This window comes from Lissotriton helveticus, chromosome 9 (assembly GCF_964261635.1).
Source record: "Lissotriton helveticus chromosome 9, aLisHel1.1, whole genome shotgun sequence".
Lineage (NCBI taxonomy): Eukaryota > Metazoa > Chordata > Amphibia > Caudata > Salamandridae > Lissotriton > Lissotriton helveticus.
Genome location: NC_136070.1, coordinates 1,001,693,720 through 1,001,716,158, shown reverse-complemented (window position 1 = coordinate 1,001,716,158; position 22,439 = coordinate 1,001,693,720). Strand labels below are relative to the sequence as shown.

General features: G+C 44.6%; 1 protein-coding gene across 3 annotated transcripts in view; it reads right to left on the bottom strand.

Annotated features, from left to right (window-relative positions):
• PAK4 (p21 (RAC1) activated kinase 4) overlaps positions 1-22,439 on the bottom strand; it is a 217,645-nt gene that overhangs the window by 5,455 nt on the left and 189,751 nt on the right. For all 3 annotated transcript variants that reach the window (XM_078661317.1, XM_078661316.1, XM_078661318.1), the window contains exons 7-8: positions 17,506-17,631; positions 17,233-17,367 (exon numbers count right to left, since the gene is read on the bottom strand). In XM_078661317.1, the coding sequence (XP_078517443.1) occupies positions 17,233-17,367; positions 17,506-17,631 (261 nt within the window). The remainder of the gene's footprint in view (positions 1-17,232; positions 17,368-17,505; positions 17,632-22,439) is intronic.

Genomic DNA, 22,439 nt, shown 5'->3' with positions numbered 1-22,439 from the left:
AAAAACATTTTTAGTTCATGGAATGTGTATCTGTAGATACACATGTCCTACATGAACTGTAAAGCAGTTTTCCCTAAGCGGTTGTGAGTCAGAGGATGTTGCAGAAGACTGAAAAGTCTACGTAGTGCAGACTGACCCACTTGAGCTTTCTTGTGGTGCTAGCACATCCACACAGTATTGTAGGGTGGATCAGATAGCTGCCTTATAGATGTCAACTATTAGGCAATTACCCAGAAAGTCAATTGAGGCTGCTTTCTTGCATGTTAAATGTGGGTTAGGTGGAGCAGGGAGAGGTATTTTGGCCTTGATAAAGCAGGCTTGAATGCAAATGACTAGCCACCAAGATACCATTGCTTTTGAAAGGACACTGCTTTTGTGTGGTTTAGTGTAGGCGACCAATAGTAGTTGTGTCTTTTTTGTGTTATCAAAATTAGTTCATGAGGGTCCTTTTAATGTCTAGTATGTGGAGGGCTCTCTCTGCTACTGAGTCAAGTGTGGGAAGAACAGCGGGGCTCAACTGCTTGGTTGAGGTGGAAAGGAGACACTACCTTGGGCAGAAACCTTGGGTCAATTTTAAGTACAGCTACTTTATTGTGAATCTGGAAAAAAGGCTTTTACAGAATGGGAGCTTGGAGCTCACTCACGTCAGAGGGAAGTGATTGCAACTTTTCAAGACAGAAATTGGAGAGCACAAGAATGGGCAGGGGGCTAGCCATTACTACACGGAGATTCCTTCCAGACAGAGGCCGGAGTGCCATGCGGGGGGTGAATAAGGGGATGGAATAAACCTGGACGCAACTCCTGGGCATTTGGCATTTTTGCGTTTCGAACAGATCTACGTCGGGCAACACCCAACGCTGGAAGAACAGAGTAGAACTTGCTGGCTAAAAATTTGGGGCTATCTCAGGCTACAAATTAAATTTCGATAAAACTCAAACTTTAATGAACTATCAAATCAACCAACCAGTGATGGGATTATGTAACTCAGCAATGTACTTAGGGGTGAAAATTTCTTCTAAAACCAGTGAAATTAATAAATTGAATTATGACCCTCTACTTAAACACACTTCCATGGTTCTGAAAAAATGGCACAAGATTCCATTGAATATCTTGGGCCGAATTAATCTGATTAAAATGAACATTCTGCCCAAATTTTTATATCTTTTTCGTTCCATTCCCCTTTGAGTTAATAGTATATTTTTTAGGAAACTGGAGGGAATATGCAGCAGCTTTGTCTGGAGGTACAAAACCCCCAGGAGATCTATGACGATACTAAAACTATCCCTAGAAAAAGGCGTATTGGAATTTCCGGACTTTAAGTCTTACTTCTATGCATCCTTTCTAGGACGGCTTAGGAGTTTACTAAATAAAACGAAATCCATTTTTTTTATCAATGTATGTTAGGCACTAATTCATCTCAATTTTTAGCAAGAGTACAAGACCCTAATTTTTACAAACGAGTAAAATTCAAGATAGCAAGAGACTCGGTAGCGATTTTCAACCAGATCATGAAATTCTGTGATATTACTTTTTTTCATACAGACCTACCGTTATGGGACAATCCAGGATTACCGGGTATCTTTAATGATAAAGCTGGGAGGGATTGGGCCATCTATGTGATTAAGACACTGGGAGACCTTTATGGCTCTGATGGTTTTCTTCAATTCTCGTCCTTACAATTGCTTTATAAGTTACCAGGGGGAATGCTACTTAAATTTATGCAAGTTAGGGACTACTTAATACGAAAATTGAATCTGAATAAAATTACAAGTTCGGATATGTGGGGTTTCCTGTATAGTACAAAAAAGAAATCTTTAATTAGCTCTGGATACAAACTTTTAAGCCAACATAATGTGGATGATTGCCTGAGATTGTCACAAAAATGGACTATAGAACTGGGAATAAATGTGACACCACAGAACATATCTAGTGCTTTTGTTAATATTAACAAAATAGTTCACTCTTCGAGCTTAAAGCTTCAACTAAATAGGACGGTCAGCCAACTCTATCATACTCCGCTGAAAATTTCTAAATGGTCAAAAAATAGCGATCGTACTAAATGTCCTAAATGCGATCTGGTGGCAGCAGATCTCATTCATATGATATATTCGTGCCCTATTTTGGCTACGTTCTGGCAAGAGATAGAAAATACCCTATTCCAAAAACAATTGATTTGCTTTCCACTTACTGCACCTATGGTCTTACTCGCCTTAAACACAAGAAGCAATAATAATACCGGCTGGCTAAATATAGCACTATCTTGTGCTAGACTGGTGGTAGCTAGAGCATGGATTTCACCGAATCCACCATGTAGGGCAGAATGGTTGACCTTACTTCATGAAATATACTCTATGGAAAAGGCTCTTGCTAAGAATAGTAGCCGAAAGGCAGTAGAAAAAATGGAAAGGATATGGGTTAATTTTGTATAAGTCCTATATGTTATAAGATGAACTGTTACGGAGCTTGGAACGCTGAATATTGAATGTTTTCTGTCTATTTTTGATTTCTTATATTTAGTTTTTTTTTTTGTCAGGCCGACGTGGTATTATGTGTCAGAATATATTGTGTTAATTAGCATATTTGAAATTCCCCTGAAATCACTCTGGAATTTATTTTTGATATAATGTTCTTTGTATTGACTTGCTTGCCAAAAATAAAAAATTTTGAAAAAAAAAAAAAAAAAAAAAAGAAGAACTTGCTGGCTAAAGTTCTCACCTGTGGATTTGTTGCCGCTTCCTGCTGAGCAGGTCTGCAAAATTGGTATCCACTCTGTGAACAGATGTACTCTGTGGCGAATCACCCAGTGCCAAATGCTCTGCGCGAACACAGAGAGCTTGTTTCCGAAGGTAGTACATGGCAGTCATGTTGTCTGTTCTGATCAGGACTATCTTGTGATGCTCTGACAGGATGGACTTGCTGAGAGGCCTGAGGTCGAGGATGGGCCTGAATGACCCGTCTTCCTCTGGGATCAGGGAGTAAACCCCTTTACCGTGCTAGTGTGGCGGCACAAGCTCGATGGCCCCCTTTGATTAGGAGTGTAGGAGGGGCTAATAATCTGTGGGTGGAGAGGATGCATTTGTTGGAGGATGAGGGGGGGCATGTTTGGAGGTGGAGCAGTGAGTTCCAGGCAAACTCTGCTCTACAATGGAAAAGACCTATTGATCTGAGGTGATTGTTTGCCAGCATGTGAGAAACCCTTGCAGGCTTTCAGCCGTCCCCCAAAAGATATGTTGGGGGGGGGAAGGTCACAGTTTGGCAGGCACGGCTCCCTTCGCAGCACCCTCTCTACCCATGCCTTTGGAGTTATTCCCTCTATAGGCACCCCTGGAGTAACCTCGGGAGGCTTGCTGAATTTGCTGCTTCCTCTGATAGGAGGTTGAAGCCTCTGGATAGGTGGATTTGGTGCAGTCACCAAACTGGGATCTATGAAAGAGCCCACTTGGCGATAAGGACTGAAGAGCTTCCATTGCATTAGCCATGTTGTCTTTCTTGATTTTCTCTAACATCTGATAAACCTGTGGCCCAAAGAGGTGTTCAGATCAAAGGTCATGTTGATCAGATGCGGCTGGACTCCTAGCTTAAAGTCTGAGAAACAGAGCCAGGCATCACAGCGAATGAGGATACTTGAGTTAATACCTCGGACAGTGGGATATGCCATATCCAGAGCACATCTGAAGGTGGTATTAGAGATGATTTAGCCCTCTGTGACTAACCCTTGAGCCTGCTGTCTATACTGACCTGCGAGGTGTTGGATACGGTCCCCATCTCATTCCACTGGGCCCTACCAATTTCTGGAGAGTACACAAACTGAGTTGGCGATGCACTATTGGGTGGCAGATCGAGTGGCCACCTGTCTACCTAAGCATCTATCTTTTTAGTCCCTTTATCTGACTGCAGGGCATCTCTGGTACCTTGGGCATTAGTTTGCTTGCATGCAGCATGCAACCAGTATGGTGGGAGTTGACCTCGTATATACGGTGGGTCTGTGGAGGGCTTGTACTTTTTAATCCACCCTCTGACCTCCTGGCCTTCACAGGGTCCTTAAAGGTTTCCAGAACGGTCTTTAACATGCCCTTGAGTATGGGGAGAAATAGAAGGGGATGCTGGGTGTTAGAAAACGTTTTGATAAGGAAGTCATCCTACTAAGGAATGATTCAGAAAAGGGGGTGGTGATGAACAGAGTGCCTGAATTAAGCAGACCACTCTTACCCAGTCCAAAGATCAGGGCTTGATCCATCACCGTTTTTTAGCTCACTGCAACATCCCAGCTCAGAACTTGGCTATATGCAAATTAGTCTGTTCCTGTCCCAGTGCATGATGGGAACAGGGCAAACCAAACTACCAAGCCAATTCTTATACTGGGAAGGAAACAAGCTACCGGGGACCGGTTTCTGGCATTTCAGCCTCATCGGCCCGGCTTGCTTGAATCCTGATGGTGCAATGAGCAAGGGACTCACATCTGAGTATAACCTTCCACGCTTATGGTGGACAAAATGATTCAGAAAAGGGGGTGGTGATGAACAGAGTGCCTGAATTAAGCAGACCACTCTTACCCAGTCCAAAGATCAGGGCTTGATCCATCACCGTTTTTTAGCTCACTACACCATCCCAGCTCAGAACTTGGCTATATGCAAATTAGTCTGTTCCTGTCCCAGTGCATGATGGGAACAGGGCAAACCAAACTACCAAGCCAATTCTTATACTGGGAAGGAAACAAGCTACCGGGGACCGGTTTCTGGCATTTCAGCCTCATCGGCCCGGCTTGCTTGAATCCTGATGGTGCAATGAGCAAGGGACTCACATCTGAGTATACCCTTCCACGCTTATGGTGGACAAAATGATTCAGAAAAGGGGGTGGTGATGAACAGAGTGCCTGAATTCAGACACTCTGTTCATCACCACCCCCTTTTCTGAATCGTTTTTGGCCACTATAGGTGTGGCAGGGTATACTCAGACATGAGTCCCTTTCTCACTGCTCCATCAGGATTCAAGCAAGCCGGGCCGAAGAGGCTGAAATGCCAGAAACCGGTCCCCGGTAGCTTGTCTCCTTTCTGGTGAAGAATTGGCTTGGTAGTTTGGTCTGCCCTGTTCCCATGATGCACTGGGCCAGGGACAGACTAATTTGCATATAGCCAGGTTCTGAGCTGGGATGGGGCAGTGAGATAAATAACGGTGATGGATCAAGCGCTGATCTTTGGACTGGGTAAGAGTGGTCTGCTTAATTCAGACACTCTGTTCATCACCACCCCCTTTTCTGAATCATGTTTGGCCACTATAGGTGTGGCAGGGTATACTCAGACATGAGTCCCTTTCTCACTGCTCCATCAGGATTCAAGCAAGCCGGGCCGAAAAGGCTGAAATGCCAGAAACCGGTCCCCGGTAGCTTGTCTCCTTTCTGGTGAAGAATTGGCTTGGTAGTTTGGTCTGCCCTGTTCCCATGATGCACTGGGCCAGGGACAGACTAATTTGCATATAGCCAGGTTCTGAGCTGGGATGGGGCAGTGAGATAAATAACGGTGATGGATCAAGCCCTGATCTTTGGACTGGGTAAGAGTGGTATGCTTAATTCAGACACTCTGTTCATCACCACCCCCTTTTCTGAATCATCCTACTAAGGAATAGCATGAAGATCAACCTTGTCAAAGGAGGCCGCCTTGAGACTAACCTCATGGTATCATCCAAAAGGGAATGGCGTCACTGGGTACAAATCTGGGTCATTGTCACCTTGGGGAACAACATCACAAGAGTCCAGGAATAATCCCAAGTCCTATGGAACATCATAAGAGGCAGGAAGATGTAGAAGACTACCCTCCCTATGGGACGAACCCTCAGGCAAAGGTAGCGGAAGTGCCAATGTAGTGGTGGCAGAGGAGGAGGAAATGGTGGAGGAGGTATGGGGTGGCGAGAGGGTAGAGTAAATGTAACTTTTTAACCTGAAGCAATAGGTGATGTAGTTCTGTATTACGGGAAGCCTCAGCCAGTTTGAGGCAATGGATATCATTGTCACCTTGCGCTGCATCATATTGATGAGGCTTTGGAAAGAAGGTAGATTTGAAGAAAAGCTTTAGCGAATTTCCTTAACCAGTCTATCACAAAGGCCTTCCTCCTAGATTTAGGCTATGGGAACCTAGACGAGAAATTGTAGCATTTTGCATTTTTTCCTGTACTAAACTAGCCGCTTTGCAAAGTGTACAATCCCAAAAGATAACTTGCAAGGCAACATCATCCCACACACACTTTTGTTGCTCTAGTAGGCTTCTGTTCAGTTTGACATTTTTTATGTTGTTACTTCCTGGAAGGTGAGTTGCTGTAAGACAAATGTTTTTGCTAATGCTTCGTGTCTTCTTGATTCAGCTTCCTTTGAAAGGAAAAGGACCTTTAACCTCATTCCACCATGCTTGTTGACATAGTGCATGGGGGTTGTGTTGTTCATTAAGAGCAGGACTGTCAATGCTAGAAATAGTGCAAGGAAGGAATTGAAGGCTAAATGAACAGCTGCCAATTCTAGCATGTTGACATAATCCAGCCTCTCCATCTATGACCGCTTGTCTTGAATGGATAGATCTTCTATGTGGTCTCCAGCACCTTGCATCAATATGTTCACATTGACAAAGGTGGGTTGTGAGGATTCTGGAATGCCATTCCCTGTAGCAATTAGCTTCTCTTGCACCATTAAACGAGAAACGAATTGCAGGATAGGATAGTTTTACTTTCTCCTCCCAATCTCCAGTCTTCCAAAAAATTCTTGCTGAAGACACAAGTGAAATCTGGCTGTGGCGACTAGTAAAACACACAACACCATAATGCTCAGGAGAGAGAAGACTTATCTTCTGATGGAGCTTCTATAGTCGCCAGAGTGCTAAATCTTCGAAGATACAGATGATAGTCCTTTTTCAAAAAAGACGCTCTTGCCAGAACTGGGCCTATTGTTGATCTAAGCACCGAATTGTTTACACAGGATGCAGGATCGAATATGTCAAGTTAACCAAACTCGGAAAGAGGAGAAAGAATTGTGCCCAAAGTCTTGCAGGAGTTTCAAAACAGTTTTGTCTTCATAGCCAACTGAAGCCATTTATCCACCTGTTGAAAGACACATTTTCCTTTGTTTGTCGAGCTACAGCTGCTACTGCTACTACCATGCACTTGGAGAAAAATCTCAGAAAGTTTTGAGGTCAATGGGAGAAATCTATACTTGTAATGAGTAAAGTAAAGTAAAGTCCACATTTGTAAAGCGCACAATCACCCGTAAGGGTCTCTAGGCGCTGGGGGCCGTCTGGAAGATTAAGCGAGCTATTGCCCAGAGTCACATGGTGCTGGGCTAACCTGCCACCGGAGCCGGGGATCGAACCGTGGTCCCCAGATTTCAGCGTCAGTCGCCCTGGCCGCGGCGCAACACCTCTCCCACTATGTGTGCGAACCACGCCAAACAAAGGGTACCTCAGATGAGCTTTGAAGATTGAATTGTAAAAATAGACGTGCTCCAGTTCAACTTAAGGAGCCTCCCTGATGATGAAGGGCAGGGAAAATCTGATGAAGTGATAACATGCCAAACATTTACTGCTACAGTAACATATTGGCATATCGCAGATCCAGAAATTAGTAAGACTCTCTAATTTTTTTCTTCAGTTACAGGGGTATATTCCCTGGCTTGGGGGCATTCTGGATAACTCTCAAGAAGCGTTTATACTTCTTGAGCCAATGCTTTAGGGTCCACAATTTCAGACAAATGGAAGGAGGAGAAGAACTGAATTTGATTTGGTAACCAGATTGCATAATGTTTAGCACCCAAACATTTTTTGTGATGATCTGCCAGGTGGGAAAATGGTAGGAAATGTTTCTCCCAACTAAGGTTCTGTGTGGTGTCTTGGTGAAGGGGAAAGGGAAAGGGAGCGGGAGAGATATAGGACAGAGAAGTGAGAGAATAGAGAGGCAGAGAAAGGAGAAAGGGGCTACAGAGAAAGAGAAAGGAGAGAGAGAGCAAGACAGAGTGGCACAGACAGTGAGAGAGTCTCACCAGTTGACACTTTTCTGCAGCTACAGAAACGGTAGGCTGTTGACCTTTACTCTTGAGTTAAGAGAAAACTGCTTCTGCTACAGTTACTGCTCTTAATGCTGTAAATGTTGTTGCCTTTTCTAAAAAGGAATATGAGTTTTTGTAGACCTCTGCCATAACCCCTTAAACTAAACTCTAGGGAAACCCTTTACTTTTTTCAATACCCACAGGTTTAACTGCTTCTTCTTCAGTCTTCATATGCTGAAATTCCAGATCTGTGTTGACCAAAGGAAGAGAAGCCAGAAAAGGGCAAGTTCCGTCGTTTTTGTTGACTCTGCAGTCATTCTTAACCATAAACTGCATCTCATGGTAAGTCCGCGGCAGCCAGTTCAGCCAAATGTTTTGCCACGCTAATGGTTTGATCTGAGACCAGCATTCCTTCCTTTGGGATAGCTGAAAATTCTTATCCATCTTCTCAAGGAGGTTGGTAAAGAAGCATTCCATTGAGTCCATTAGCTCTTGTGAGCTGCATATCGGGCAACGAGCCAGGTACAATCCACACTGGCAGGGGTCACCTAGCGAAACGGGAGGAACGTGTACAGATGCAACTGAAGACTCCAAGTCCTATCCGGCATCCAACAGCGAGGTGCAATTAAAGCCTCCCAGGCATTTAATGACTAGGTGCTGTTGACAAATGCAGAGACAGGAGGTACCCTTCATAATACGTTTCACTGCTGTCTTCGATCTGTCAGAGTCTGTTTTCTCCTGTGCTGTAAATACTGAGAACAATGCTGGGCTTCTCCTGGGTAGTCTGCTCTCCTGCAGGGTCAGGCACACTCTTTTCCACTCCCAGCAGGAAGGCAAGCAGGCCTCTAGGTACTAGGCAGATCCTAAGATTCCTCCAGCAGAATGTGCAGACTATAGCTGATGTTACCTTTACCTCTGTGCGAGTAGCTGTCAGTCGGACACCAGCCCTGGTGACACAGAAGTGCTTCAATGGCCAGCAATAACTTATAACAGGAACAAAGTGGAACATCAGAGAGCCCCAATGACCACGACTGAGTGCTGTTTTAATATAACTGCTGAAACATTATCAGGGCCCAATGCACATTTAAGGTGATTCGTTCTAAAAGAGGTGTGGGATTCAGTGGAGTTGGAAGCCAGATATTTATTCTCTTTATATGAATAGACTTAATAATTGCCCCATTCCATGACCCGGGTAATATATTTTTACACAAAATTCTTTTAAATCTCAGCGACAGCACTGCCTGTCAGCACTGGGTGATGTTAGAATATACTTTCTGGAATATTATCACGGTCCGCTGCACAGGTAAGGTGCATAGTTTGGATTAGACTGGGTTAATTGTGGTGAAACTGGTGGAACGTTTGGTATAAATCACAGATTAGGTCTTAGTACAACTTTATCCTCAGTGAACTGCAAGTAAAGCCCTGTAATTGTAATTGCTTAAATCTCACTTACAATCCTTGTGAAACTGAGAGCCAATAATACTGCTGTGTTCCAAGTGAGATATTGTATGTGTGCTTTGTAAATAGGTTCAGTTGGGAAGATTCTGAAAAGACCCTTTAGGAATTCTTTAATAATTATTTCTAACCATAATAATGGTTACTATGGAGGTAGCTTGTATTATGAGATGGCCACCAGGAGGGGTTTAATTGAGCAGTGTTTCATTCTTGATTCAGCAAGTTCTAACAAATGAGACTAAAAGTTGGCGGGTTGAAATAGTAACAGATGTCCTGTTTTGACCAGCATAATTTGGACACAAAGGCCTTATTTGTAGAACGTGCTCTGGTTTGTGCTAGAATATTTCTGCAGCCTTTTGGGATGTCTACATTGTGAATTTTACTGAATTTAGGAGCCCGGCCGATAACCTCAAGGATCCTGGGGTTATGATGTAGAATCTACCAGGGACACCCGAATAGAAGATCAGTGCTTATTCCGTGGGGAAGAAGTGATTTCAATACTAGAAGAAGGTGGTTTGTATTCCAATATTGTCTTGGCTAGGCGAATTAAGCCTCATCTTGAAAGGGGTTCACTCCCATAGGGGAGAGTTGGAAAAGTGTAAGCAAATATCATGCACCGGTCTATTAAAAAAGCATTCTCCAATGACCTTGGTTGTGGATTCCTGCTTGCCAAGTATTGCCATTTTTGTTGCTCTTGTAGCAGAAAGGTCAATCTTCGGTTTCCTCTTTGAGCTGACTACCTTAGAATGCATTGTTGTTCAGCTCCCTTATTTGGCCGTCCCACAGCGTTCTACTGAGAAAGCCAACATGGTTGTTTTCCTTTTCTGGAAGGTGTTCTGCTGAAAGAGCTATGCAATGCTGAATGGAGCACTGCCATAGGCCATGTGCTTCTGAGAAAAGGATCAGAGATGATGTACATCTATGCACGATTATGAAGGTCACTCTTGAGGTGTTCTTCGTTCAGACCAACAAATACATATTCTGAATGAGACTGAGAAACAACTGCAGAGCTTTAGACAGCTCTTAACTCCAAAACATTTATGTGGAGATTTTTTTATGCAAGGACAATGACCCTTTGGTAGAAAGTAGTTGCAGGTAGGCACCCCACAATTTATAAAAGATTCCGAAGTTTTTACAAAGTGTGGCCGTGCCGAAAGAAATGGGAAGCCTACTTAGTGTTGACATCTATCTACCATGGGGGCCAGCGTTTGTCAAAGTCTATTAACTCACAGAGATAAGGCAGGGGGTTCTTTTTGTTTTTCAGTTAAGAGCAAGAAGGTGCTTAGCGGCTCCTGACATGCGACAATCCGCTAAAGTAATGACCTTCATGTCAAATAGTTGCATGCCTAGGAGTAAAACAGAAGTTTGTGCCATCATGGGTTGCCCAGTGCCCCTTTATTATGGCCCAATATTTCATTCCAAAATGTCTGTATAAGAGCAGCACCACAAAGCACAATCAACCCAGCACAGATCTTGTTTGAAACCTTTTACCAATCCTGGCAGGGGCGAGTTACCACTGGTATATCTAATGTAAGGGATACACTAATGGGTTTTGGGGATTTTTGCCAAACCCTTACCCATTTTTTGGGAAGGACATCTACGCCAATGTCCCGTTACCAATGGAGTTTGAATGGGTGTTTGGTGAATGGTTTGGATTCTTTAAGTGTGTGGTACGTTTTAGAGATTAGTTCCTTCAGTCCCTCCTGACCTTTTTTCAAGTAGTATGTAGGGTCTAGCAGTTACGGAAGCATTGTTTAGGTGAAGGGCCCAATGTCGTTGCTGGAGGTATTGAAGATGAGCACTCTCAGTTACATGGAAATCTTGTTTGCACTGTAGGAATGTATTTATATTCTCTCCCAGGAAAAGGTCACTCAATGTCCAGCGTTCACCTGCTGCCCACTCCAGGAACGTTGCTGGGATTGCGAAGTCAGGATTTCTAACAACAATAGCATTATGGGAGGGAAACTAGGTATGACCCATTTTGACTGCTACCTAGCACTAAATGTCTAACACCGTTTTACTGGGTGTGGCATAATTTATGCTTCTCGGCCCAAGATGTACTGGCAACCAAGCTAAGTCCTAAAGTGTTTGGCACGTTACCGCCTGGTCCATATGGAGCCAAGCCTTTTCACTCTCCCTCACCACCCACGCCGACACTTAATGTAGATAGCCTAGTGATATTTGATCAGACTGGGGAAGGCTAGTCTTCCCCTCGCCCCTGGAGACATGAGAATTTTCTTTGAGATGTGTGGACGTTTTCTTGCTCATATGAATGAGCAGATTCTATTTTGGAGTGCTTCGATACTAAGGAAGGGAATCAGTGTTGGGAGACACTGGATTATAAAAAGTATTCTAAGAAGTATATTCATCTTGACTATATTAATGTGCCCTAGTCATGATAGATAGAGGGGTTGCCATTGTCTGAGGTCTTCAAGAATGATCTTGCAGCAGTCAGGGCAGTTATCCTTGATCCACCCAAGTTATGTATAGTCCGCTATAGAGTCTGGAGCCCATCAGAAGGGCACCAAGGCCTGTATTTGTGGTAAGCTCTTTTGGGATAGTCAGATTGAAGGCATGCTATTTCTCTTTATTTCTTTTGAATCCAATACGCATTCCAAATATTACAATAAGTTGGCAAGTTCCAAGGGACGGCTTGGGTTCTGACAATGTAAGAAGTAGATCAGCAAAAAGACTGACCTTATGTTGACCTATATTGGTCATCAGTGGCGAGTGCCTACTTTTAATCACCAAGGGCTCCTCAACCAGGGCAAATAAAAAGAGAAGTCCATGTCATATTTCCTTCTCGACCAGATAGAGCGGGTGTGCTCACCGTTGATCAGAATCACAGTTGTCGAAGACGTGTAGGCTGCCAAACTCCTTAGTCCTCTTAGGGCCTAAATGAATTTTGTCCAGGACCGCTCAGAGGAAGCCCCACCTGACCTGATTAAACTCTTTCAGAATCTTAAAAAAGGACCAGAGCTGGATTCTCGAATTTGTATAATTTTTCCACAGAAATTAGTTGTTTTGTCGAGTCTCTAGAAGAATCTTTGATCATTCTGATGCCTAGGTACAGACATACTTTGTGTCCAAGACGTTATAGATGGGCTGGGACTAGTGCCATTAACTTTCTAAACATTCTGAGTGGATTTGAGTCCGAATAAGAGTACCTGAAATTGATAATGGAAACAAGCTTCTTCAAATCTGAGAACGTTTTGATGTAAGAGGTGTATGGGTAAATGAAAATACACATCTTTGAGATTTGGAGATGCAATATATTTATTTTTCTTAAGCAGCTGTACCATTTGTAAACCCACCGTGCTGAAAGACTATATTCTTGGTAAGTACAAATCCATTTATTCACTGCTTTCTTCTTTTATGACAGAATCTGGAGAAACCGCCTGCATTCTGTTGTACCTTAAGAATTGGCACTACGGCTCCCTTCGGTAGCTTGCTGAAAATCTTTGCTTCCACCAGGAGTGTGTATTCAAGGTACGACTGTTACTGATACAGAGGATGTCTGTAGGGCTATTAAGTTCCACTGTACGGTGGAGCTCTGCCTTTAGCTCCCCGAAAGGGCTGATGCTCTGAGCACTCTAGTTGTATTGGGTGCCTACTTCGATGCATTGGAGGACTTCATCTACATGCTTCCTAAATAATGATAGTCAGAAGGCATTTCTAGAATTCTATTTTGTACCTCAAGTTTAAAAGAGGTCACTATTGAACGTCCTGCATTCACAAAACAGAAGATTCAGCTAGCTGTTGGAAGCCCAGGCTTGTTGCGTCCATCCCACAATCCATGAGTGTCTCAGCTGCTCCTTCTTTATTAAGTGTTGTCTTTACTTCTTGTTTCTCATCTTCCAGTAAGAGGACCAGATAAGACCAATGTTCAACCACATCGGGGGACCTTATCTACCTAGAATTACTATAACACTGGTTCCTCTAATTGACACTGCTATCATAGATGAAACTCTCTTGCCAAAGACATCCATTCCATGTCACTCTCCATCATGTGGTGTGGTACACAATGTTCCAGGATTCCTTGACCTTTGAGCAGCCTACATTAAGACAAGTGTCTGGCTCTGCCTTGAGGTAGCCACCAAGAATGCCACGGTGTTGTCTGGTAATTTATCATTTTTATCCAATCTAGGCACCAGAGCTGCAACCGTTTCCAGGGTCTGAATCGCTAAAGTTTATCTATGACTAGTATTGTTTTAAAAGATTTTCTTTTCAGATCTTTGAAATCAGAGGAACCAGTAATACTATCTTGTAGTTACAGGGCGTTCACATCTTTCAAAAGCCCCTTCTAACAGGGTGTAAAACCTAGTGATGTTATCCAGCAGAGAACCTACCAGAGGTAGCGTAGGTAGTTCTGCTGGTGGGAGTATAGTCATTCCACTTGTCCTATCTAGACTAGAAGTTTCTGGTTGTTCCAGAATGTGCCCAAATTGAATGGCATCCAGCACTCTTTTGTCTTTCTCTTTTCTCATTGATGTGTACTTGTCTTCGTCAGATGTATCTATGTGTTTGGGTCCCAGTGGCAGATCAACAACATTTTCTACCGGCTAAAATGGAGTCCCAGGTGAAGGTGGCTCAGTCTTGGGTGGGGTTGGGAGCTTCCTGTCTGTGTGCTGATACTAGTGGTGACCCAGTAGCATGTTAAGGTGGAATTGGAGGTTCATGGACAGGCTGTTGAGCATTATCGAATTCTATATTTATGAGCAATAATAAGGAACAGGCGCTTAATAAGGTCTAGGTGTACTCTCATCTTAGATCCTTCTCTATAGGCCTTGCAGAAAATTAGATCATGATCATAAGTATGATTGTAGTGGTGAAGCTGTTGATGGGCACGTACACAAAGGTACAAGTGTCAATGGACTAGATGTAGATTGCTGCTTTGCTGTGTCTCTCTTTTCTGTAGACCGACGTGTCACAGTCGATGAGTTGTCAATGAGGGTGTCAACATTATCGAATATGAAGCCGGTTTCACCTTTTGTACTTGGGAAGATGGTGGCAGAAGCCTAGTTAGAGGTGACTTTCATTTCCTTCTCACTTAGTCAGAAAAAGATGACCTAACAAAAGACCCAAAAGATTTTTCAGAGCCTTCTTATGTCGTTTTTCTTGTGGCTCATAAGAGGACGAGGCAAACTCATTTGAAGGATTTTTTGATTTTCACACCTCAATGGTCACTGAATGTTACTTTGATTCTATTTTCTCACTGAATAACTGAGAAATGGTTCCAAATTCACCTCCTCATGAGTGGTTCTCAGCAGACTTTTGCTTTAATAGCCATCTCAGGAGCCTTCCTTCATGGCCATTGAGAGTTGTTGCTAAAGATGTCCTGCAAAACTTGCAGTACTGTACAGTATGATCTAAGGAGCGGTAATAAACATACGTTGTGGGCACATTTTTCCACAGGAGTTTAAAAAGGCTCAATTTAGATGATTTTTTCATGTCCAATCTAGCTATTTTTCCCTAATCCAGACAGAGTAGTGGAAAAACTCTAAACACACAAGCTAATGAAAAAAAAAATGTTGGGATGTAAAATGATGACTAAACTGCATCAAGTGACAGTAAAGCTCTAGGACTCTCTTCCCACATGATGTGCGGTAGAAATCAGACATGAGATTGCCTCTTGGGAGGAGGGGGGGGGAGGATATGTGTACACTCATCTCATTGGATGACGTATTGTCTTTCTCAAAGTGGTAGATGTTCTAATAACGTCTTTCAGGCAGGTAGAGCCCTGTATTGCTGTTGTAAAGTTACCCTGGAACTCACAACACAGACAGGGAATGATTCAAGAATGTGAAGCTATAATAAAAAGGATCCAATGCTGGAGAACGTATCTTTTAGAGACTCCTAAATTTTGATTTTATAAAATGGACTTCAGAGGCTATCTCATGCAGTAAAAGATTTTTTAAGGTCAGCTGCTTCACATGCAAAAGTGACCTCAAAGCTCTACTCTCCATCTTGCTGGCAGAAATGAAAGGATTTTTGAACACTGAAAGGAAATAAGTCATTTTGGTTTTAAGACTATAAACAGCAGTCCTTAGCTCACATTCTGTGTGTCCACCACATCTTGATGTGTAAAAAGGAAAAGCCTTTAAGACCATTTTCATTGATGATAAATGTACATCCAGGTAGACAGCAACATCAGAAGCACTGAAAAGGGAGGACTTTAGATTTACTGGCGCTGTTGTAAAGTTTACGGATTTTAATCTGACAAGGGTGTCAATATTGGCAGGAGTTATTAATTGACTTTGGATGACATGAACATGTAATATCTAAGAGGGACCAGACTGCATGAAATTAATTTTAGTTATGGAACTAGAGGGTGCTGGCTGTGAATAACTTTATTTAATGTTTAAGGCCAGCGGCCCTTGCACTAATTGTAGATAGCTAGGAATACGCATTTCTGTGTTCCAGCCCTTTATACCAGGATTACAATCATGTACAGGGAGACTTTAGTACCTGAGTGGATACAAAGTACTGAAGAGATGTATACAAATCTATGTTTGCTCTATTCTCCAAAGGCATTTTCATTGATTGGCAAGAAGAGGAAACAGGATAAGGATTGATTTGTAAGACCCTCCTGACAGAGTATAAGCCTGTTCAAGAGACTCATGACTGGACTTGTTCACAGGGCTTTTTGTGATTAGCCAAAGACGTGTAAGGACCCTGAAGGAATTGGAGCACACCTTAACTACTGCACTTCAACCCGGTACTAAGAGCATCAAACAAGAGAAAAGATTGGCTTGGCTTCTTCCATCAAACAGTGCCAAGTAGGTAGCAGAACGCAGACATAAAAATTGGTACAAGGTCGGTTGTACCCTCTTATACCATGTGGCTGAAGACTGATAAATTCCATGGCAGTTTAAAAGTTAGTAAAGCAGTTCTCGACCTTGGACCCAAACATGCAGAATACACCAGGAAACAGCTGCATGAGTCCCAGGAAGTAAATATCCTCTCTCTATATATATATAGGAAACAGACAATGAAAAAATGATATAGTTTGTGAGTATCGAAGGGCCCTGTAGACAAGGGTTCCCCAAGTAGCCTGATCTGATATGCGCCTGTTTTCTGGGGCTACTAAAGGTGATTTTTAAGTGCCCATAGTGCAATATCACAGAGAAGTTAAAAACCTTCAGTCTTGATAAAAAGGTGACACTTCCGCTTGCATTCAAACAAATATGCAAATACAAAGCAGGTTCCTAAGGAATTAGATGGGTGCACAGCTAGCACAGAGCAGGTAATGAATACCTGTATGCCTATATACTGGTACTTTGGTTATTATTAGCTTAAAGATCATTGTACTTCAATGTAACAAACTGCAGGCAGGTTCCCACTGGTTAGAAATAATACAAAGTCAGGACTAACGGCTCAGTGGTATAATGAATCCACTGCCGAGATCTGTGTTTAATCTCATGGTCAAACCTTTGAATCCTCACAAGTCCACTCCGCTTTTCATCTTTAACAATGAAACAGAGAAGGGTACCATCAAAAACCAGATATTAGATAATGCAGGTAAAAGACCCATGTAGTTTGCACACATGCCTGTTGTGTTATTAAAGTACCATTGGTATTTTGTGAGTGAGGCAGGTTTACAATGGTCAAGCCACAAAGCATCCATTTGTGGGTCTACACAGCACTTTAATCATTCATCATCTAGCATCCCTGCACTGGGCCTTTGTAAGTTACACAAGGTTACTTATGCAAAGCCAGCACTACGTTAATATACTGGTAACACATTTGCATCTTACCTTGTGCAGGTTTTTCAGTTTTGGGGGCATATTGTCCCGGATCATTTTCATTGCCTTCAATGGGGGTTCATTAAAGTAGGGGGGCTCTCCATCTACCATTTCTATCACCATCACACCAAGAGACCAAACATCCACCTATGAGGAGAAATGTGCCAATTTGAAAACCTTGAAAGCAGGCGTGGAAAAACAGGTTCATAACAGTCATGAAAGGAGCAAAGAATCCCTGACAATTATCCTCCCTCCGTCCCTTGGATGTGCCCAGAGCCAACTTACCTCTGGTCCATAAGGTAATCTTGAGATAAGCTCAGGTGCCATCCAATATGGTGTTCCCACAAGAGACTTCCTCCTTGGAACTTCCTTATTCACCTGTGCACAGAATCCAAAATCTGAGAGCTTAACCTACCGAAATAAAACAAATGGACATTAGAGGATAAATTAAGGATACAGAACAATCTAAGCACACCAGATCTACCTAAATTCCCAACTTTGTTGCAAACATCTCTGCTTCCACCACCTCTCAATCCATCAAAATAAGAAGGGTCAACTTGAACATGAGCAACATCTACTACCGTAATCTCTGCAGTTTTACACATCCATTGCTGAACATGGTAAAGCAGTGTTTTACATCACAATGCCTACGTAGATCCTTTAGAAGCTGTAGATGTGCTTGCATACGGTAACCTATATTCTGAATGCTACGGATTGTCAGAAGCGGAGCCATATGGTACAGGAGATAGAATAAGATCCTGATGGACACCTGCAAGTCACTCCAATAGTTCTGAGAAGGACATTTTACTTGCAGGATATGTTTTCCAGAGACAGACCTAAATTAATGAAGTGCAGTCCAATATATATATATATGCAAGTGTTGGATTTATGGCGGCTGTCCCGGTCGCAGCAAGAACTGACCACCGCCTCAATGCGGGTCCTGGCAGGTTCCACAAAGCGCCGAGCTCCAGGGATGGCGGGTGAGTCTGCGCCAATGCAGGATGGCGTTCGCTCTGCTCACAGTGACAGCTACAAAGCAGGACAGCTGACCGAAGTCTGGGTGACCTCGACCCACTTGGGATTTTATTTCATGGTTCATATGCTGAAAATGAAGCACACTCACTAGGGATTTCATTATCCATAAGGCCGCGCTGTCGGCCACGCCCTACAGGCAGGTGATGTTTATCAAATGTGCTTCACTGCAGTTTTAACCACACGCCACTGAAGAAGAGAGCATGCTGCTCTGGAAACGCGTTTGGCGAACACTCTGAGTCATTCAGCCTTCAGGGAAACTGCCAGCAGGCTGCCATTCAACAGCGTGATTCATTTACCTCCAGTGGCAGTTCTTTTAATGGGTCTCTGCAAGTGTTGGAGATATATATATATATATATATATATCTCAGCAACAGCTCACAATCACAGGCGCAGAGCAACTTTTGAGCCAGCATTATTTTATTTTATTACATTAAGTCAAGACGCGTTTCGGCCGTCCAAGCGGCCTTGATCACCTGACCATGCGTGATGACAAGCCCCCAATTTAAAGTGCCAATGCATCAGAATATCAGGATACATAGAAAAAATACTGTCCGTATAAATACATTTAAAATGTCTTGCACCGATTTTCAAACAGGAATTAATATTTTGTACAATAACGGACACGGGCCCACTCCACTAGGAAAAAGGGCGCTACAATAGCCTTCCTGGCTAACACACCCATACAAGACATATGCCTGGCGGCAACATGGGCTTCGGTGCACACGTTCACGAAGCACTACTGTGTGGACATACAGATGAACAAGGAAGCTCAAGTTGGACAGAAGGTGCTACAGCACATATTCAATACCCAACGCTCATCTTCCACCCAACCGCCACAGAAATGAGAAACCGCTACAAAATCTATGCACAGCATAGTGAATCCAGAAAGATCTTCAAGCTGCAAAACTACACCGACAGGTAAGAAAACTATTCGTTTTGCAGCGTGAATCGTCCTGTGGTCGTAGGTGTCTAGTTTGTCTTGACCCATCTGTACGTGCTGCCCCCTGGGTTCTTTTTTGTGGGCGGGCACACGGATTTTTTTGAAGTCACTTGGAGGTGGGCTGCTGGCCCCCTCTTCTATTTTGCCCCCGTCCATTTCTCCCTCGAAAGGACTGGCCTCTTTGTTGGTACTGCCAGGGCTGCTTCTGATGACCCTGCTGAGTCTGCGAGTCTGCCTGGTGCGTTTGCTGGAAAGCCTGGTGTGATGTACCTGGCTGGTTTCCGCCTCTCCCGCCGGGCCTCCGTGACGGGGTGCCCCTCTTGTTCCCTCTGAACTGCAATGCCCCCATGGATCTTGCTGTTTCGTTATCTTTCTTCAGTTGGCTGAGTTGTTCATCAACTGTTGGTCCGAAAAGCGTGCTGCCGTTGAACGGTGTGTTCAGGATGCTGTGTTGCACCTCCGGTTTGAAACCGGATATCCTGAGCCAGGCGTGCCTCCTTTCCGTGACGCCCATCATCATGAGCCTGCTGGCGGTGTCTGCCCCATCCAGGGCCGTCTTAAGGCAAGAATTTGCCGCATTCTTCCCCTCTTCAATCAGCTTTTCGGCTTTTTGCCTGGCATCCTGGGGCAAGTCCTTCACCAACTGCCCCAGTCCCTCCATGATTTGGTACATGTGCCTGTTTATCAGGACGTTGGAATTAGCCATGCGCCAGTGGGTCGCGGCATTCCGTTCGATCCTTCTGCCCACCAGATCCATCCTTTTGCTCTCCTTATCCGGTGGTGGGCCCGAGGTAGTGGGTACGTTAGCCCTCCTCCTTGCTGTGGCCGTGATAATGGAGTCTGCGGAGACCGTGCCCTGAATGTAGGCCGGGTCCTTTGTGGCATGCTTGTACTTCTTCTCAGTTCTGGGAGTTACTGCCTTGCATGTTGCGGGCTCCCTGAAAGCTTCCTTCCCCTGAGCCAAGACGCTCTCGAGCATTGGAAGGAACTGGCTCCTCGTTTGTGTTGGGAGTAATGTTTCCAGAAGGAAGTCTGCTTTCTGCTTCTCTTCGCCGAGCTTGAGCTTGAAAGCTGCTGCGGCAGATTGTATCACCGAGTTGTAGGCCCCGATGTCGTCCGGCGGCGAGGGCCTCGAGGGGTAGGTGTCGACCACCTCCTCCGGGCTGTCGGTGTCGACATCGATGTAATCTACCTCCTGAAGGTCAGAGGGTGCCGACTCAGTGTCTGTCCTGCCCTCATCTTCCTCCCCATAGCTGTAACCTTCGTAGGGATTCTCGTACTCCTCCTGGTCGTCGAGCACCTCGACGTCCTGGTCTTGCTCGGTGACTTCGGCGATCTCTTCTTCCTCCTCGACCACCTCCATCACTGGTGGCTTGGTCTTGTGAGGGATCGTGAAGGCTTTCATCTTTGCGTCGAAATCTTTCTTCCGCTGCATGATGTTCTCCATTTCTGCCTCGAGGCGCCTTCTTTTCTTTTCCATCTCGGCCGCGTGTTCCGCGTCGGATGGGTCGGCCGCTCTCTTCGACGGATGGCTCGTCGCCGTGCCTCTCGGAGTCGAAGTTTTCGACGTCGAACCGGATTTCGGGTCTCTGGTCGTCGTCGTCAGTTTCGGGTCTTTCTCCCTCGTCGATCGATCCTTTTCGGGGACGATTTTCGACGTTTTCTGCTGATCAGCAGCTCTCGGCGCCGGGGACTCCTTCTCGGAGGATCCGCTGGGCCTGGGAGTAGTCGCGGACGCCGCCTTTTTTGGCGTCGGCGCTTTCGGGGTCTTGCCCTCGATTTTTCTAGACTCAGAGTCTCTCGGGTTCTTGGGGGCCGAAGAGTCTCCTACCTTGTCAGAAGTCTTCGTGTAATCGGTCTCTACGACCGTGTAGCTGTCGTCTTCGGCGGCAGCGTTGTCTTCTTCCTCGGAGGACATCCCCAGCTCGTAGAGTGACGGAGTCGGGGCCTTCCCCTGCAGGGCGGCGTGTGCTACCCTCTGCCTCTCTCTCACACGAAGGGTCTTCGGGGTGAAGGCGGAACAGGCGTTGCAGTCTCCGCTCTCGTGGTCCACCGGTAGGCAAAGGTTGCATACCGGGTGCTGGTCCTTCTGCGCGTACTTGTGGTGGCAGTTACGGCAGAACTTGAACGGCGTGTTGTCCATCCTCTAGCGTCCAGGGCCTCTCTGGTCGCGTGTTCGTCGACGGTCGTCGAAGATCTCGATGGAAAACGCCTTATCCTTGCTTGTTTTTCGTCGGTGAGGTCCCCTGGAGTCTTCAGGTGACTTCTCCTCGTCTTTTCTGTATTTTCCTTCTTCTTTCTCCAAAAATGTCTGGAGCCCAAACGGGAACGATCCAGACCAGACCGCGGAAAAAAAGAATCTGAAGATGGCGCCCAAGAGTGGGAGCTTCCGCAGGAAGCATGCCGACGTCACCGGAAATACACCCAAGGGGGTGTGACGCCGACGCCCACCTGGGCTAAGAAAAAAAAAAAAAAAACAAAGAAAAGACTACGAATCCGGACCCAACCACAAGACCGCGGAATAATGCACAGCATAGTGAATCCAGAAAGATTCACGCTGCAAAACAGCTTAGATGCTTGCAAAATAAATAATTCATTTTAGTTACAAATTCCAAAAGTAAATTAGATTCAAGACAAACTTTTTTGCATAAATGCTATCAAATATTATCTCATAAATGTCAAACTGATAAGATGCAATGTGTGAATCCTTACTCCTACGTGCTCACCATATATATATATATATATATATATATATATATATATATATAAAATCCATGAGGTTGCTCCCACATGAAGAAGGTTTGAGTGCCTTTTATTTGAAGTGGTACAGCGCGGCAGGTAAAAACACCAACTGCAATTAATAAAGTGCCCAACGCGTTTCAAACAGCTTGTGTCCTTGATCACGGGCAGGAAAACAGGGAGTGGCTTGCATACGATGAGAAACACCTTGATAAGTGCTCCAAGTCCCGCCTCTTGTAGGCGTATGCCGCTGGCATGATGGTACCTGTAGTTTCTCACCTTGAAACCCTGAGTGGGTGCCGCCACAGCCTGCACTCGTAGTCTTGTATTTCCCTAGTGGGTTGGTCTGGAATTAAAACACAGCCGAGCTGCAATCCCAGCACCTTCAAACCGGCCCTTCTGCTCCAGTGCGCTAGGTGAATCCCTGGCGCAGGATCTGCACAAAACCAGCGAGCATCTTCGCGGCCGAGCACAGCCGCTAAACACAAAATCCATGAGGTTGCTC